General features: G+C 53.3%; 1 protein-coding gene across 1 annotated transcript; it reads left to right on the top strand.

The window, feature by feature from the left end:
* The first annotated feature begins 1222 nt into the window (after window positions 1-1222).
* Window positions 1223-16871, top strand: cideb (cell death inducing DFFA like effector b). The gene is made up of 5 exons (XM_059951495.1): window positions 1223-1492; window positions 2534-2675; window positions 4030-4179; window positions 12844-13031; window positions 16603-16871. The coding sequence occupies exons 1-5, from the start codon at window positions 1377-1379 to the stop codon at window positions 16721-16723; spliced, it is 717 nt and encodes a 238-aa protein (XP_059807478.1). The 5' UTR covers window positions 1223-1376; the 3' UTR covers window positions 16724-16871.
* Window positions 16872-18771: the final 1900 nt, after the last annotated feature.

The following is an 18771-nucleotide window of genomic DNA, read 5'->3' as shown; positions in this document are numbered from 1 at the left end:
CAGCATCTATAGGGAGAAGCACTGTCGACATTAACAACAACACACACAAAATGCTGGTGGAACACAGCAGCCCAGGCAGCACCTATAGGGAGAAGCACTGTCGACATTAACAACAACACACACAAAATGCTGGTGGAACACAGCAGGCCAGGCAGCATCTACAGGGAGAAGCACAGTCAACATTAACAACAACACACACAAAATGCTGGTGGAACACAGCAGCCCAGGCAGCATCTATAGGGAGAAGCACTGTCGACATTAACAACAACACACACAAAATGCTGGTGGAACACAGCAGGCCAGGCAGCATCTATAGGGAGAAGCACTGTCAACATTAACAACAACACACACAAAATGCTGGTGGAACACAGCAGGCCAGGCAGCATCTATAGGGAGAAGCACTGTCGACATTAACAACAACACACACAAAATGCTGGTGGAACACAGCAGCCCAGGCAGCATCTATAGGGAGAAGCACTGTCGACATTAACAACAACACACACAAAATGCTGGTGGAACACAGCAGGCCAGGCAGCATCTATAGGGAGAAGCACTGTCAACATTAACAACAACACACACAAAATGCTGGTGGAACACAGCAGGCCAGGCAGCATCTATAGGGAGAAGCACTGTCGACATTAACAACAACACACACAAAATGCTGGTGGAACACAGCAGGCCAGGCAGCATCTATAGGGAGAAGCACTGTCGACATTAACAACAACACACACAAAATGCTGGTGGAACACAGCAGCCCAGGCAGCATCTATAGGGAGAAGCACTGTCGACATTAACAACAACACACACAAAATGCTGGTGGAACACAGCAGGCCAGGCAGCATCTATAGGGAGAAGAACTGTCCTGACGAAGGGTCTCGGCCCGAAACGTCGACAGTGCTTCTCCCTATAGATGCTGCCTGGCCTGCTGTGTTTCACCAGCATTTTGTGTGTGTTGTTGTTAATGTCGACAGTGCTTCTCCCTGTAGATGCTGCCTGGCCTGCTGCGTTCCACCAGCATTTTGTGCTAGATGTTTTAGGGACAGTTTCGTCCCCTCGGCCATTGGATTTCTGAAGGTTCAATAAACACTACCTGTCTCCGCTATGTATTTTATATGTCTCTTTAATTGTGTAACTCTTGCTCTGTACTTGGGCTGAGTAGGAGGAAGAGGGCTGGGGGCAGGGAGGAGGCCTCTCGCTCCCTCTAATCTCACACCAGCACAACTAGGAATAATCATCCGGACTTTGGACTGCTGACGACAGGCTCAAAGTCCAGGATCTCCCTATCTTACCCCTGCTCGCGGTCGCTCTGCACTGATTTATTCTTCCAGAGGTTTGACCTGCGTTTCCTGTCGAAACTCCCGGCAGCTGGAAGGACCATGTCTCTCTGCGAGCCGCGTCCCGACGAAGGCTCGGTCTCCAGGCGGAGCAGCGAGGATCAGGCCGGCTTCCTGGGGTCCCGGGGTTACATATCCTCGGCCTCCTCGCTGATCAGGTCAGTCAGAGAGCGAGGCGCAGCAACCCACCCCCACCCTGTGAGACCGCGGTGTAATTTCCCAACCCCTCTCCCACCCTGATCCAATCGCCCTTTTCCCCCCGAACCCCGAGTCCACCTGGTGCCCAGACGTCCCAGGCGCTCTGGGAGCGGTGAGGCGAGGAGAGAGCTCCCACAGATTCCGCTCTCCTCCCACAGAGGGAATCCCTCCTCGCCTCCGATTTAACGGGACGGCCCCTCATCCTGAGACCGTCCCCCCTCCAAGAGAACCATCCTCTTAGCATCTCCCCCATGGCGCCCCCCCCCCCAGGATCTCACCCCTTTCAGTAAGATCACCTCTCCTTACACTGAATCCCAACCTGCCCGTTCCTGCCCGGTAAGGGAACCCTTGTCCCTGGAACGACCCAGCGACCCTCTCCTCATCGCTCAGCAATGAATACTGGACCCCCCCCCCATTCCTGATGTCACCCAACCCCCCCCCGTTCTATCGAACCAGGACTGACCCTCTGCCTCACCCCCACCCCCTGCCCCCCTGCACTGACCCCGTCTTCCCTTCACGTCCAGAATTCACCGATCCCCCTCCCTCTGTGCTGATTACCTTCCTAGAGGCGGAAGGGAGGGCAGGGAAGAGAGACCTCTCTCTGAACGGCTGACCTTTTATTCTGGGGCGGTGACCCCCAGCTCTGGGACATCCCAGTCAGGGAGAAAATGTACCCCTGCTCTCGTTCTCGCAAACCCCAGGGGTGGTCCACGCCCACCACACCCGTCCCGGGAACGGATGCGGCGTCACACACCTCGCCCACCACACCCGGGGGGTGTCTGAGACGGGCAGGTAACATCACGACGCTCTTAGACAGGCGGGTGACCAGAATGGGGGCATGGAGATCAGGTGGTTTGGCCCGCCGGGTCTTGCAGATCTGATGGCAGCCTGTTCAGAATCCGGTTTATTATTACTGAATAGAACGGCGCAGGTGTGGGTCCTCCGGTCTCCGGGGGTGGGGCTGAGTGGTGTTTGACCTCCCCCCCGCCCCTCGCCCACAGATCGGTGACGACGGCCAGCGCCGACCTGACCAGGAGGTGGTTGAGCTCCGAGCCCGCCCAGCGGCCCTTCCGCGTCTGCAACCACGACCGCTCCCACCGCAAAGGCCTCACCGCCGGGACCCTGAGGGAGCTCGTCAACAAGGTGCGTCCCGGGCAGCGGCAGGGGCAAGGGGAGGTGGAGGTGGGAGTCCACGGGAGGTTCCAGCAGAGACCATGGGGGGGGGGGGGTGCGGTCGCGTTTCATTGAAGTATGTTGCGCACACACACACACACACACAGACACACACACACAGACACTCACACACACACACACACACACACACACACACACACAGACACTCACACACACACACACACACACACACACAGACACTCACACACACACAGACACTCACACACACACAGACACACACACACACACACACACACTGCACACACACACACACAGACACACACACTCACACACACACAGACACACACACACACACACACTCACACACACACACAGACACACACACACTCACACACACTGACACACACACACACACACACAGACACTCACACACACACACAGACACACACACACACAGACACACACTCACACACACACAGACACTCACACACACAGACACACACACACTCACACACACACACACACAGACACACACAGACACACACACACACACACTCACACACACTGCACACACACACACACAGACACACACACACACACTCACACACACACAGACACACACACACACACAGACACACACACACACACTCACACACACACAGACACACACACACACACTCACACACACACTGACACTGACACACACACAGACACTCACACACACACACAGACACACACACACAGACACACACTCACACACACACACACACACACACACAGACACACACTCACACACACACACATACAGACACACACTCACACTCACACACACAGACACACACACACACACTCACACTCACACACACATACAGACACACACACACACACACACACAGGCACACACACACACAGACACACACTCACACACACACACACATACAGACACACACTCACACTCACACACACACACACACACACGGTCACCAGTCACGCTATCCACACACACACACACGCAGCATATACACTGACTAACCCTCTTACAATCACACGGCACCCACAAACATCCAATCACTATTCGCACACTCTCTTTATCTCTCACACTCGCGCGCACGCACACACACTGTTACACCAACACACACTCTCTCTCTCTCTCTCTCTCTCTCTCTCACTCGCACACACCGGGAACCCCCATCCTCGGCCCTCCTCCCGTATTCCCACTGTTCCACACCGGGATCCGCCCCACAGCTGCAGCCTCTCCCCTTGCAACAACACCTAACGTCCCACGCCCCTCGGGTTGGGGCGGGGAGGGTCTCCCTGCGTTTGACTGGCGCCGGGTGACAGTCTCTCCGTTGCTCGCCTGCAGGCGCTGGACGCTCTGCTCATCACCGGCGTGGTCAGCGTGGTCCTGGAGGAGGACGGCACCGCGGTGGACACAGAGGACTTTTTCGAACACCTGGACGATGAAACCGTCCTGATGGTTCTGGAGAAGGGCCAGCGATGGACCTCGCAAAAGGTCAGCCCATCGGACAGACGCACGGGTTAATGAAACCGCGCTCTCCAAAGGATGTCTCTGGGCTGGAGAATCAACGCTTACTATCACCGACACACAGGGGCCTGGAAAAAGTATCCCCCCCCCTGTTGTAAGTTTTCATGGTTTATTGTTTTACAACATTGAATCACAGTGGATTCAATTTGGCTTTTTTTTACACTGATCGCTACCAGAAAAAAGCTCTTTTCTGTCAAAGGGAAAACAGATCTCTACAAATTGATCTAAATTAATTACAAATATAAAACACAAAATAACTGATTGCGTAAGTACTCCCCCTTTCATATGACACACCAGATCGACACTGCCGATCGGTTTTAGAAGTCACAGTTAGTTAAATGGAGATCACCGTGTGCAGTCAAGGTGTTCCCATTGATTGTAGTAAAGTACTCCTGTATCTAAAACTACACCACGAAGACAAAAGAACACTCCAAGCAACTCCGTGAAAAGGTTATTGAAAAGCACAAGCCAGGAGAATTTGTGGCTGCAGTTGACAATGGAAGTTCACTCACAATCCCCATGCAATCTGACGGAGCTGGAGCAGTTTTGTAAAGAAGAATGGGGGAAGATCGCAGTGTCCAGATGTGCAACGCTGATAGAGACCTGTCCACAGACTCAAAGTGTAATCGCTGCCAAAGGCCATCTGCCGGATAATGACTTGAAGGGGGTGAATACTTGTGCAATCAATTAATTTTGTGCTTTATACTTGTCATTCATTCATATCACTTTGTAGAGATCTGTTTTCACCTCCACACAAAATAATCTTTTTTCCGTTGATCAGTGTCAAAAAAGCCAAATTATATCCACTGTCATCCGATGTTGCAGAACTATAATACATGAAAACTTATAAGGGAGGTGAGTACTTTTTATAGGCACTGGGCATTGTGAAATTTGTGGTTTGGAAGCAGCAGTGCAGATCAAAACGGTTTTTTTAAAATTACTCTGTTACAATGTGAAATCGATATAAAATATAAAAAGTGCTAAAAGAGATCACAATAGTGAGGCGGTGTTCATGGGCCGTCAGAAATCAGATGGTGGAAGGGATGAAGATGTTCTTAAACGGTTGCGTGCGTATTCTTGGGCTCCTGTACCCCCATGCCCTGGGTGCTGGGGTCCTGAGAGACGGATACGGCCTTTTTGAAGATGTTATCAGCGGGGAGGTGGCTGGTTGCTGTGACGGAGTCTACAGCCCTCTGCTGATATTTGTGCATTGGAGCCTCCAATGATGCAGCCGGTCAGAATGCTCTCCACTGTACAGCTATAGATATTTTCTACATTTGTCAGGGAAGGGGACTTTGACAAGGACCCTGTAGCAGGCTGGTCTGGAAGGTTAGGTAGTGCGGGATGCAAAGCCAGTTGGATTCACTCGCTTGGAGAGGCTTGTTTCACAGACTAGTGGTACGGTCTGTCACAGGGGTCAGTGCTGAGACCATTGATGTTTGTAATTCAGGTCGATGTAAACGTGCAAGGCTTGCTTGGTAAGTTCGATAGGTTGAAAGAAGGTGGTGTTGTAGACCGTGCAGAAGATTATGAACATGACGGGGAGATCCCGATCAGCTGGGGATGGGGATCGATGGGTGAAAGGGTTTCACTCTACATTAATGGAAGGTATTGCACTTCGGGAGATTAATTGAGGGTAGGACTCACACAGTGAATAGTAGGATCGTGGGGAGTGTAATGGAACAGAGACACCGAGGGGTGCAAGTGCATATGAGAGCAGTGTCCCGGGTGGACATTTGGTACACCAGCCCCTGTCAGTCGGGCACGGAGATGGTGCAGTTGTGTAAGTTGCTGATGAGTATTATTATCCTGTTGCAGGAAAGTGGTTATCAAAGTAGAAAAGATTTACCAGGATGCTGTCTGGGCCTGGTCTGAGCTACGCACAGAGGTTGCGAAGGCTAGGGCTTTTCCTCCTCGACTGGAGGAGATTGGGGGGATGACAGAGTGTACAAGATCATGAGGGCATAGATAGGATGAAAACGCAGGGTTCTTTTGCAGGGAGAGGCCGCTAAAACAAGGAGACATAGCTTTAAGATCAGAGGTGAGAGATTTAAAAGGGACACCTGGAGCAACTATTTCATCGATTTCTCCAATTTCCAGTAAAACTTCCTCCTCACACCACTCCCCCCCCCCCCCCAACCTCCTCCTCAGCCACCTGTCACCTCCTCCTGGTGTTTCTTGTCCTTCCCTCTCCTCTCCTATGATTCCTTCTTCTCCAGCCCTTTATCTTTTCCACCTATCACCTCCCAGCTTCTTACTTCACCCCCTTCCCCACTCATTGAACATTACGGTACAGAAACAGGCCTTTCGGCCCTTCTTGGCTGTGCTGAACCATTTTTCTGCCTCGTCCCACTGACCTGCACCTGGTCCGTATCCCTCCATACACCTCTCGTCCATGTACCTGTCCAAGTTTTTCTTAAATGCTAAAAGTGAGCCCGCATTTACCACTTCATCTGGCAGCTCATTCCACACTCCCACCACTCTCTGCGTGAAGAAGCCCCCCCAATGTTCCCTTTAAACTTTTCCCCCTTCACCCTTAACCCATGTCCCCTGGTTTTTTCTCCGCTAGCCTCAGTGGAAAAAGCCTGCTTGCATTCACTCTATCTATACCCATCATAATTTTATATACCTCTATCAAGTCTCCCCTCATTCCTCTACACTCCTGGGAATAAAGTCCTAACCTATTCATCCTTTCTCTGTAACAGTTTCTCAAGTCCCGGCAACATCCTTGTAAACCTTCTCTGCAATCTTTCAGCCTTATTAATATCCTTCCTGTAATTTGGTAACCAAAACTGCACACAATACTCCAAATTTGGCCTCACCAATGCCTTATACAACCTCACCATAACATTCCAACTCTTACACTCAATACTTTGATTTATAAAGGCGAATGTACCAAAAGCTCTCATTACCACCCTATCTACCTGTGACACCACTTTTAGGGAATTTTGTATCTGTATTCCCAGATCCCTCTGTTCTACTGCACTCCTCAATGCCCTACCATTTACCTTGTATGTTCTACCTTGGTTTTTCCTTCCAAAGTGCAATACCTCACACTTGTCTGTATTAAACTCCATCCGCCATTTTTCCAGCTGGTCCAAATCCCTCTTCAAGCTTTGAAAATCTTCCTCACTGTCCACTACACCTCCAATCTCTGTGTCATCAGCAAATTTGCTGATCCAATTGACCACATTATCATCCAGATCACTGATACAGATGACAAATGACAATGGACCCAGCACTGATCCCTGTGGCACACCACTAGTCACATGGCTCCACTCAGAGAAGCAATCCTCCACTACCACTCTCTGGCTTCTCCCATCGAGCCATTGTCTAATCCAATTTACTACCGCACCATGTATATCTAGCAACACACACAAAAATCTGGTGGAACACAGCAGGCCAGGCAGCATCTATAGGGAGAAGCACTGTCGACATTAACAACAACTCACACAAAATGCTGGTGGAACACAGCAGGCCAGGCAGCATCTACAGGGAGAAGCACTGTCAACATTAACAACAACACACACAAAATGCTGGTGGAACACAGCAGGCCAGGCAGCATCTATAGGGAGAAGCACTGTCGACATTAACAACAACACACACAAAAATCTGGTGGAACACAGCAGGCCAGGCAGCATCTACAGGGAGAAGCACTGTCAACATTAACAACAACACACACAAAATGCTGGTGGAACACAGCAGGCCAGGCAGCATCTACAGGGAGAAGCACTGTCGACGTTTTGGGCCGAGACCCTTCATCAGGACTAACTGAAAGAAGAGATAGTAAGAGATTACTATTATTTGAAAATCTCTTACTATCTTTTATTTCAGTTAGTCTTGACGAAGGGTCTCGGCCCGAAACTCAACACTGCTTCTCCCTGTAGATGCTGCCTGGCCTGCTGTGTTCCACCAGCATTTTGTGTGTGTTGTTGTTAATGTCGACAGTGCTTCTCCCTACAGATGCTGCCTGGCCCGCTGTGTTCCACCAGCATTTTGTGTGTGTTGTTGTTAATGTTGACAGTGCTTCTCTCTATAGACGCTGCCTGGCCTGCTGTGTTCCACCAGCATTTTGTGTGTGTTGTTGTTAATGTCGACAGTGCTTCTCCCTACAGATGCTGCCTGGCCCGCTGTATTCCACCAGCATTTTGTGTGTGTTGTTGTTAATGTTGACAGTGCTTCTCCCTATAGATGCTGCCTGGCCTGCTGTGTTCCACCAGCATTTTGTGTGTATTGTTGTTAATGTTGACAGTGCTTCTCTCTATAGACGCTGCCTGGCCTGCTGTATTCCACCAGCATTTTGTGTGTGTTGTTGTTAATGTTGACAGTGCTTCTCCCTGTAGATGCTGCCTGGCCTGCTGTGTTCCACCAGCATTTTGTGTGTGTTGCTTGAATTTTCAGCATTTGCAGATTTTCTCGTGTTTGATGTAAACCTAGCGACTGAGTCTTCCTAACTAACCTCCCATGCGGGACCTTGTCAAAGGCCTTACTGAAGTCTATGTAGACAACATACACGGCCTTTCCTTCACCAACTTTCCTGGTAACAACCTCGAAAAACTCTGATAGATTAGTTAAACATGACCTACCACGCACAAAGCCATGTTGACTCTCCCTAGAAAGTCCCTGTCTATCCAAATACTTGTAGATCCTATCTCTTAGTACTCCTTCCAATAATTATCCTACTGATGCACCATCAATAACCCTCGGAGACGTAAGTCGAGATAGGCTTTTATTAGCTGGAAGAAAGCACCGTCAGCAGCAAGAGACCATCACACAACATCCTGGAGACTGAGGGAGGAGCAGTGCCTCCAATTGCCTTTATACAGGGGTCTGTGGGAGGAGCCACAGGAGCAGTCAGCGGGGTGGGGTGGGGGGTCATGTCTAGACAGGTATATGTAGTTCACCACATCTACCCACCTGGCTTCACCTATCATCTTCCAGTTCACCCTGTCCCAGAGAGAGGGTGAGGCTCCCTCCACACCGTCCCGTCACACACTCCCAGGGACAGGGTCAGACACAGGGTGAGGCTCCCTCCACACCGTCCCGTCACACACTCCCAGGGACAGGGTCAGACACAGGGTGAGGCTCCCTCCACACCGTCCCGTCACACACTCCCGGGGACAGGGTCAGACACAGGGTGAGGCTCCCTCCACGCCGTCCCGTCACACACTCCCGGGGACAGGGTCAGACACAGGGTGAGGCTCCCTCCACACCATCCCGTCACACACTCCCAGGGACAGGGTCAGACACAGGGTGAGGCTCCCTCCACGCCGTCCCGTCACACACTCCCGGGGACAGGGTCAGACACAGGGTGAGGCTCCCTCCACACCGTCCCGTCACACACTCCCGGGGACAGGGTCAGACACAGGGTGAGGCTCCCTCCTCACCGTCCCGTCACACACTCCCGGGGACAGGGTCAGACACAGGGTGAGGCTCCCTCCACACCGTCCCGTCACACACTCCCAGGGACAGGGTCAGACACAGGGTGAGGCTCCCTCCTCACCGTCCCGTCACACACTCCCAGGGACAGGGATAGACGTAGGGTGAGACTCCCTCCACCTCCTTGATCTGGCTTCTCCCCCTTTCTTTCCAGTCCTGGTGAAGGGTCTCGGCCCGAGACATCGACTGTTTATTTATTTCCATTGTCTCGCCTGTGGAGTTCACAGAATCTGCAAATCTCTCGTGTTCGCACTGAGGGTGAGCTGGAATGAGCTGCCAGGAACTGTGTGCGATGCAGGCCATGGATTCGAGGTATTTCGAGCAGGGGTTCCCAACCGGGGGTGCGAGATGGAATTTCAGGGGGTGCGACAAAGAGCAGCTTGTGTGCTTGAGTGACGAGTCACGAGTCATCACTCAGCCAGCTGCCAGTGTGCCTTGAGAAGTGGTAGTAACGTTTGCCCCAAGCACACTCCAGTCTCCCGCTGCCCGAGTCGGGAGAGACATAAACTCACTCCAGTCTCCCGCTGCCCGAGTCGAGAGAGACGTAAACTCTCTCCAGTCTCCCGCTGCCCGAGTCGAGAGAGACGTAAACTCTCTCCAGTCTCCCGCTGCCCGAGTCGAGAGAGACATAAACTCACTCCAGTCTCCCTCTGCCCGAGTCGGGAGAGACATAAACTCACTTCAGTCTCCCTCTGCCCGAGTCGGGAGAGACATAAACTCACTCCAGTCTCCCTCTGCCCGAGTCGGGAGAGACCTAAACTCACTCCAGTCTCCCTCTGCCCGAGTCGGGAGAGACCTAAACTCACTCCAGTCTCCCTCTGCCCGAGTGGAGAGAGACATAAACTCACTTCAGTCTCACTCTGCCCGAGTCGAGAGAGACATAAACTCACTCCAGTCTCCCTCTGCCCGAGTCGGGAGAGACATAAACTCACTTCAGTCTCCCTCTGCCCGAGTGGAGAGAGACATAAACTCACTTCAGTCTCTCTCTGCCCGAGTCGGGAGAGACGTAAACTCACTCCAGTCTCCCTCTGCCCGAGTCGAGAGAGACGTAAACTCACTCCAGTCTCCCGCTGCCCGTTTCGGGAGAGACATAAACTCACTCCAGTCTCCCTCTGCCCGAGTCGAGAGAGACATAAACTCACTCCAGTCTCCCTCTGCCCGAGTCAGCGTTGAGGATTCTCATCAGTGTTACCTGGGAGTTACACCTCAGAGTTGAGGAGTCTCATCAATTTACTGTTTACAATTTTTTTCCTGAACAAATTAGAATCTAATTGCTCAATTTATATTTGCATTTTATGCACTGAGTTAAAAGCTTATTTTTCAAGTTCTATTTGTTCACCCGCAGTATTGAATGTGGTTCAATAATTAGAAATTAGACTTCATCTGCAAATGTGATATTACTTTTGTAGGGGGTGTGAACATTAGTCAAGCATTTCCTAGGGGTGTGGGGCATAGAAAAGGTTGGGAACCGCTGATTTAGAGGGTTACGGGACAAATGCGGGCAGATGGTCGGCATGGATGAGCTGGGGTGAAGGGAAGTCTCCAAGTTTCTGTAACTATGAGAGAGTGGGTTTGTTCCCCTGGAGCGGGGAAGGCTGAGGGGTGAAGAGATAAAGTCAGTAAGGAAATAGATTGGGGAGGAAGCCAGAGTCCCTCTCCAAGGTGGAGGTATCAAAATCAAGTATGCGCAGAGGCACAAGACGGTGCGGAGGGAGCCTCACCCTGTGTCTGACCCTGTCCCTGGGAGTGTGTGACGGGACGGTATGGAGGGAGCCTCACCCTGTGTCTGGCCCTGTCCCTGGGAGTGTGTGACGGGACGGTGTGGAGGGAGCCTCACCCTGTGTCTGACCCTGTCCCCGGGAGTGTGTGACGGGACGGTGTGGAGGGAGCCTCACCCTGTGTCTGACCCTGTCCCTGGGAGTGTGTGACGGGACGGTGTAGAGGGAGCCTCACCCTGTGTCTGACCCTGTCCCTGGGAGTGTGTGACGGGACGGTGTGGAGGGAGCCTCACCCTGTGTCTGACCCTGTCCCTGGGAGTGTGTGACGGGACGGTGTGGAGGGAGCCTCACCCTGTGTCTGACCCTGTCCCTGGGAGTGTGTGACGGGACGGTGTGGAGTGAGCCTCACCCTGTGTCTGACCCTGTCCCTGGGAGTGTGTGACGGGACGGTATGGAGGGAGCCTCACCCTGTGTCTGACCCTGTCCCTGGGAGAGTGCGTCCGGACGGTGTGGAGGGAGTGCGTGACGGGACGGTGCGGAGGGAGCATCACCCTGTGTCTGACCCTGTCCCTGGGAGTGTGTGACGGGACGGTGTGGAGGGAGCATCACCCTGTGTCTGGCCCTGTCCCTGGGAGTGTGTGACGGGACGGTGTGGAGGGAGTGTGTGACGGGACGGTGTGGAGGGAGTGTGTGACGGGACGGTGTGGAGGGAGCATCACCCTGTGTCTGGCCCTGTCCCTGGGAGTGTGTGACGGGACGGTGTGGAGGGAGTGTGTGACGGGACGGTGTGGTGGGAGCCTCACCCTGTGTCCGACCCTGTCCCTTGGACTGTGTGACGGGATGGTGTGGAGGGAGCCTCATCCTGTGTCTGACCCTGTCACTGGGACTGTGTGACGGGATGGTGTGGAGGGAGCCTCACCCTGTGTCTGACCCTGTCCCTGGGACTGTGTGACGGGATGGTGTGGAGGGAGCCTCAACCTGTGTCTGACCCTGTCACTGGGACTGTGTGACGGGATGGTGTGGAGGGAGCCTCACCCTGTGTCTGACCCTGTCCCTGGGACTGTGTGACGGGATGGTGTGGAGGGAGCCTCACCCTGTGTCTGACCCTGTCCCCGGGAGTGTGTGACGGGACGGCGTGGAGGGAGCCTCACCCTGTGTCTGACCCTGTCCCCGGGAGTGTGTGACGGGACCGTGTGGAGGGAGCCTGACCCTGTGTCAGACCCTGTCCCTGGGAGTGTGTGACGGGACGGTGTGGAGGGAGCCTCACCCTGTGTCTGACCCTGTCCCTGGGAGAGTGTGTCGGGACGGTGTGGAGAGAGCTTCACCCTGTGTCTGACCCTGTCCCTGGGAGTGTGTGACGGGACGGTGTGGAGGGAGCCTCACCCTGTGTCTGACCCTGTCCCTGGGAGTGCGTGACGGGACGGTATGGAGGGAGCCTCAGCCTGTGTCTAACCAGCACGCCGATGTTTTACAGAGGGGAGTGGTATCCTATGCTCTGACCCAGAAACCAAAAAACAGCAAAGACATCGCCCGGATAACCTTTGACATCTACAAGCTCAACCCCAAGGACCTCTTTGGGTCTGTCAACATGAGGGCTACGTTCTACGGACTTTACTCCATGACCTTTGACATCAAGTGTCTGGGGCCTAAGAAGGTCATAAGGTAATGCGGAGAAACGGATTTGGTGGTGGGGACGGGAGGCATCTGTGGACAGGGTAATGGAGACATCCGTATGGCCTCCACGGTAATGGAAGGGTGTGACACCTCAGGATTGGGCAGAGGATGGATGCTTCAGGGTATTCCCAAGTCTGGACAGCTGCATCCTCGGCAGACCCTGTCCAGGATATTCAGCCACTCCATTCATGCCTGAAGATTGGCTGGGTGGGGTGGGCAGAGGGTGTAAGTTTTATCGAGCAGTGGGGCATTACAGGTTTGATAGGAGAGCAGAGAGGTCGTTATGCAGAAAAGGAGACTTTCTTGGCCAGAGAAGTTGTTATCCAAGTAAAACGGTCAAGGTCAGTTGGATAAACGACCGAGACAGAAATTCAGGTGAAAATGATGTCACTGGATGAGTGACAGGGGCAGTAGAGGGGAAATCACCACATCACTGTCCACTTGGAGGTGGGTGTGACTGGCATCAAAGTAACGGACGAAACAGATGGCACGAGATTGAATTGACCTCTTGTACATCCTGGGCCAGCACGAGAAAGTGGCCAAATGGACTCTCCTATCGCAGGAGCAGTCAGAGAGGCCGAGGTGGAGGTGGTCGCTCTGTGGGGCAGGATGGCATGCCCGGAGCAGCGGGGCAGAACCCCACAATAAGGATCAATAGTAAAGCCAGTATTATCCTGTACGTCCAGCTCCACATGGCCAGGAGCGCACGTGGAGAATGTGCTCCTTCAGATTTGGGAATAAATTCTGGGATTATTTCACAGCCACAGTGAAGGAGGAATTGGGGGAACAAATATTCTTCTTTCACTTGTGGCTGTGAAATAACCCCAGAATTGGCTGTTCCTGGGAGTGTGCGATGGGACACTGCAGAGGGAACCTCACTTTGCACATGGAAGAGTGTGATGGAAGGAGCTTCACCCTGCCCTTGGGAGTATGTGAAGGGGCGGTGCAGAGGGAACCTCACTTTCAGAGGGAGTGAATGGGATGGTGTGGCGGAAGCCTCACCCTGTCCTTGGGAGGGAGTCATGGGACAGTGTGGAGGGAGCCTCACCCTTTCATTGGGATTGTGTGGTGGGACCATGGGGACAGAATCTCACCCTATCCATTTGAGTGTGCGATGGGATAGTGTTAAGGGAGCCTCAGCCCATCCTTGAGTGTGTGTGATTGCACAGTGTGAAGGGAGCTTCACCCTGTCCTTGGGGGTGTGGTAGGACAGTGTGGAGGGAGCCTCACCATATCATTGGGAGACTGTGACGGGAGCCTCACCCTGTCCTTCGGATTTTATGATGGGAAGCCATTTTGGGAACCCCATCCTGTGCTAGGAATTGTCTGATGGGTAGGTGTGGAAGGAGCCCCATCCTCTCCTTGGGTGTGTGTGATGGGACAGTATGGAGGGAACCTCACCCTGTCTTTGGGAGTGTTCAATGGGATGGCGTGGAGGAATTCTCACCCTCTCCTTTGGAGTGTGTGTAATTGCACTGTGGAGGGAGCCTCACTATGTCCTTAGGCATGTGTGATGGGAGCTTCAACTGCTCCTTTTGAGTGTGTCGGCATGGAAGGAGCCTCACACTCTCCTAGGGAGTGTGGAGGGAGCTTCAGCTGCTCCTTGAGTGTGTGATGGGACAGGGTGTAGGGAGCCTCACCTGCTCCTTATGAGTGTGCAATGGGTCGACATGGAAGGAGCCTCACACTCTCCTAGGGAGTGTTTGATGGGATGGTGTGGAAGAAGTCAAACAATGCCCTTGGGTGATGTGATGGGAGCCTCACCATGTCCCTAGGATTGTATGATGGGAGCCCCACCCTTTCCTTGGGAGTGTGTGATGGGCCAGTGCCTCACTGTCCTTGGGAGTGTAGGATGGGACAATGTGGAGGGAGCCTCACCATGTCTATGGGAATGTGTGATGGGCCAGTGCCTCACTGTCCTTGGGAGTGTAGGATGGGACAGTGTGGAGGGAGCCTAACTATGTCTATGGGAATGTGTGATGGGCCAGTGCCTCACTGTCCTTGGGAGTGTAGGATGGGACAATGTGGAGGGAGCCTCACCATGTCTATGGGAATGTGTGATGGGCCAGTGCCTCACTGTCCTTGGGAGTGTAGGATGGGACAGTGTGGAGGGAGTCTAACTATGCCCTTGAGAGACTGTGATGGGAGTCTCACCATGACCCTGGGATTGTATGATGGTAAGGCATGTGGGGAACCCCACCATGTTTAGGATTGTGTGATGAGGGTGCGGAGGGAGACTCACCCTGTCCTTTTCAGTCTGTGATGGGATAGTGTGGAGGAAGCCTCACCCTGTCCTTGAGAGTCTGTAATGGGACGGTGCGGAGGGAGCCTCACCCCTCCTTTTCAGTCTGTGATGGGACAGTGCGGAGGGAGCCTCACCCCTCCTTTTCAGTCTGTGATGGGTGCGGAGGGAGCCTCAACCCTCCTTTTCAGTCTGTGATGAGGGTGTGGAGGGAGCCTCACCCCTCCTTTTCAGTGTGTGATGGGATAGTGTGGAGCCTCACCCCTCCTTTTCAGTCTGTGATGGGATAGTGTGGAGGGACACTCACCCCTCCTTTTCAGTCTGTGATGGGACAGTGCGGAGGGAGCCTCACCCCTCCTTTTCAGTCTGTGATGGGATAGTGTGGAGGGAGCCTCACAACTCCTTTTCAGTCTGTGATGGGATAGTGTGGAGGGAGCCTCACCCCTCCTTTTCAGTCTGTGATGGGATAGTGTGGAGGGAAACTCACCCCTCCTTTTCAGTCTGTGATGGGACAGTGCGGAGGCAGCCTCACCCCTCCTTTTCAGTCTGTGATGGGACAGTGCGGAGGGAGCCTCACCCCTCCTTTTCAGTCTGTGATGGGACAGTGTGGAGGGAGCCTCACCCCTCCTTTTCAGTCTGTGATGAGGGTGTGGAGGGAGCCTCACCCCTCCTTTTCAGTCTGTGATGGGACAGTGTGGAGGGAGCGTCACCCCTCCTTTTCAGTCTGTGATGGGACAGTGTGGAGGGAGCGTCACCCCTCCTTTTCAGTCTGTGATGGGATTGTGGAGGGAGCCTCACCCCTCCTTTTCAGTCTGTGATGAGGGTGTGGAGGGAGCCTCACCCCTCCTTTTCAGTCTGTGATGGGACAGTGTGGAGGGAGCGTCACCCCTCCTTTTCAGTCTGTGATGGGATTGTGGAGGGAGCCTCACCCCTCCTTTTCAGTCTGTGATGAGGGTGTGGAGGGAGCCTCACCCCTCCTTTTCAGTCTGTGATGGGATAGTGTGGAGGGAGCGTCACCCCTCCTTTTCAGTCTGTGATGGGATTGTGGAGGGAGCCTCACCCCTCCTTTTCAGTCTGTGATGGGATAGTGTGGAGGGAGCGTCACCCCTCCTTTTCAGTCTGTGATGGGATTGTGGAGGGAGCCTCACCCCTCCTTTTCAGTCTGTGATGGGACAGTGTGGAGGGAGCGTCACCCCTTTTCAGTCTGTGATGAGGGTGTGGAGGGAGCCTCACCCTGTACACTAGGTGTTTTGGATGGGTGGGATGTTGTGGAGGAAGCCCCTGCCTGGTATCTCACTGCCTGTTTTACTTTGGCAGAGAGCTGCTGCGAGTAATGTCTACGCTCATGTATGGGGTCGGCCACCTCCTGCTCAGGGCTGCCTCCCTCACTCGACAGGTGGTGGAGGGGAGCGCCACGCTGGTGGAGCACTACGACTGATCGACCTCCTCCCACCCCCCACCCGGAATCGCTCAGAGGACACACGACAACGCTAACACATTACCGATATGGACACCTGCACGCATACACCCACACAGTCCCCTGCTTGTAACTTGCAATGATTAAATCTTGAGCCTAGTTCGGCTGATGTCTGACTCCTGTTTGTTGCAACAGATGCGTGCCTCCTGGGGTTCGGTCCCTCGCTCACACTGGAGATAGATCAGGCCTCCCAGGCACGTCCGTCCCACCTATCCGCTCCCTGTTGCTCTACCGATGGCCCTCTCCGTCAGATGCCAACACCTCCCCTCACCCACAAACTGGCCGATTAACCCACCACGTCTCGGTCCCCAGAAACCGCGTGGTAAACTCACCGGCATCAGAGGGAGAACGTGCAAATTCTAACACATCTGCCCTGTGATTCTTGGGAGATGCCCCGCCTCCCCCCTGTTGTGGGGAACCCGTGGAGGCCAGGTAACTAGATACCGTGAAATTGGACATGCTGATATTAGATAGGTACGGGATGGGAGGAGATTGGGGGAGCAGATATGGCTCAGCAGGATTAACAGCCTGGCACAGACTAGATGGGCCAAATGGTCTATTTCAGTGTTGTATTATTCTGACTCTGTTACCCTTAAGTCTTCCACCTTACACTCTAAACCCATGGCCTCTAGTTCTACAATACTTTCACCCACACCTCAATGGAAAAAGCCTGCTTGAATTTACCCTATCCAGTATACCCCTTATAACTTTGTATACCCCCCTATGCTGCAGGGAATAAAGTCTTAATCTGTGCAATCTTTCCCTAACATTCAGGCCCTCAAGTCCCAGAAACCTCCTTGTAAATTTCTTCTGAACTCTTTCAGCCTATTGATATCTTTCCTGTAGGTAGGTGACCAGAAAGGCACACGCACAATACTCCAAACTCGGCCTCACCGATTTCAACAGATCTTAACTCAATACTTTGATTTATGAAGGCTTTATGACCCTATCTAAATGGGATCTGTATTCCCATTTTCCTGTCCCACCGCTCTCCTACCGCCCACTGTGCAAGTTCAGCTCACACTCCCCTGCGTTCAGTTAGACACAATCCACACTTCTCCAAGATCCTGATTTACCCACCATCTTTACCACAACAGACCAACGAGGAGAGCCCTGCCATGACTCGAGGGACTTGGTCACAGAGTACCGTTCCTCTGAAAAAAGCTTAGAATTATGAGTGGAGCAGGGAGGGAGAATCCCCACGGTTTTGGGTGCTCGGCAGAAGGGTCAAGCAGCCGGAGGAAGTGGTACGTGAACATTTAAAAAGGTACTCGGATAGGAAAGGTTTGGGCCAAACGCGAACAAATGGGACCAGCTCGGTTGGGAATCTCGGTCAGCATCGACTGGTTGGGACAAAGGTCCCGTTTTCACGCACTGACTCTCTCATGGAGGGGGAGATCACAGAACTGAGGACATTGGCGGTCTGGGACAGTAAGAGGTGGCTGGGTCAGCACAGATCAGTCACCATTGTACCAGCTAATAGGATGGCTCGGAAAGGCCGAGTGGCCTTCCTGTTTCCCTCTTGGACACCTCACCCAAGGAAAGCGTGCAGGAATGCAGAGACGGGAGTCGGCCGGATTCCTGAGGGTGTATGTAAAAACCACACGTCAGTGGTTATGTGGAAATGGCTGCCCGAGGAAGCGGCTGAGAAAGGTATTAACAAGAGACCCGAATGAGCCCTTTTCCCTGGTGATAGTCTCACAGATGCGACGAGCTGCACATGTGAATGCAGAGTTATGGAGTCAGCCCTCACTCCCCACCCTGTGGTACAATTAAACCATCGAGCCTTCGGCAACCAGCCAGCAGCTCAGCTGATCACCCGACTGAGACAAACCACCGTACGGCCAGACGCCTCACCCACCACCGTTCCTTTTGTGACAGACCGGAGTGCAGGGTCCGAGGGTCACATGGCCTGTCCCTTTAACACCAGTCAGCTCTGACGGCCAGGTGGGAGGATTTACTCGTGGGGCAGGGAGAATGCTTGGGACAAGTGGCAGTGGGTGGGGTGC

This window comes from Hypanus sabinus, chromosome 26 (assembly GCF_030144855.1).
Source record: "Hypanus sabinus isolate sHypSab1 chromosome 26, sHypSab1.hap1, whole genome shotgun sequence".
NCBI lineage: Eukaryota > Metazoa > Chordata > Chondrichthyes > Myliobatiformes > Dasyatidae > Hypanus > Hypanus sabinus.
The sequence above is the reverse complement of the archived record's forward strand: the minus strand, read 5'-3'. Positions and strand labels throughout refer to the sequence as shown.

Excerpts from the sequence above, each read along its gene's own strand:
- cideb (XM_059951495.1), top strand. The coding sequence starts at position 1,377 with ATGTCTCTCTGCGAGCCGCGTCCCGACGAAGGCTCGGTCTCCAGGCGG. Across the intron at positions 2,676-4,029 it reads TGAGGGAGCTCGTCAACAAG|GCGCTGGACGCTCTGCTCAT; the intron begins GTGCGTCCCGGG and ends GCTCGCCTGCAG. Across the intron at positions 4,180-12,843 it reads AGCGATGGACCTCGCAAAAG|AGGGGAGTGGTATCCTATGC; the intron begins GTCAGCCCATCG and ends GATGTTTTACAG.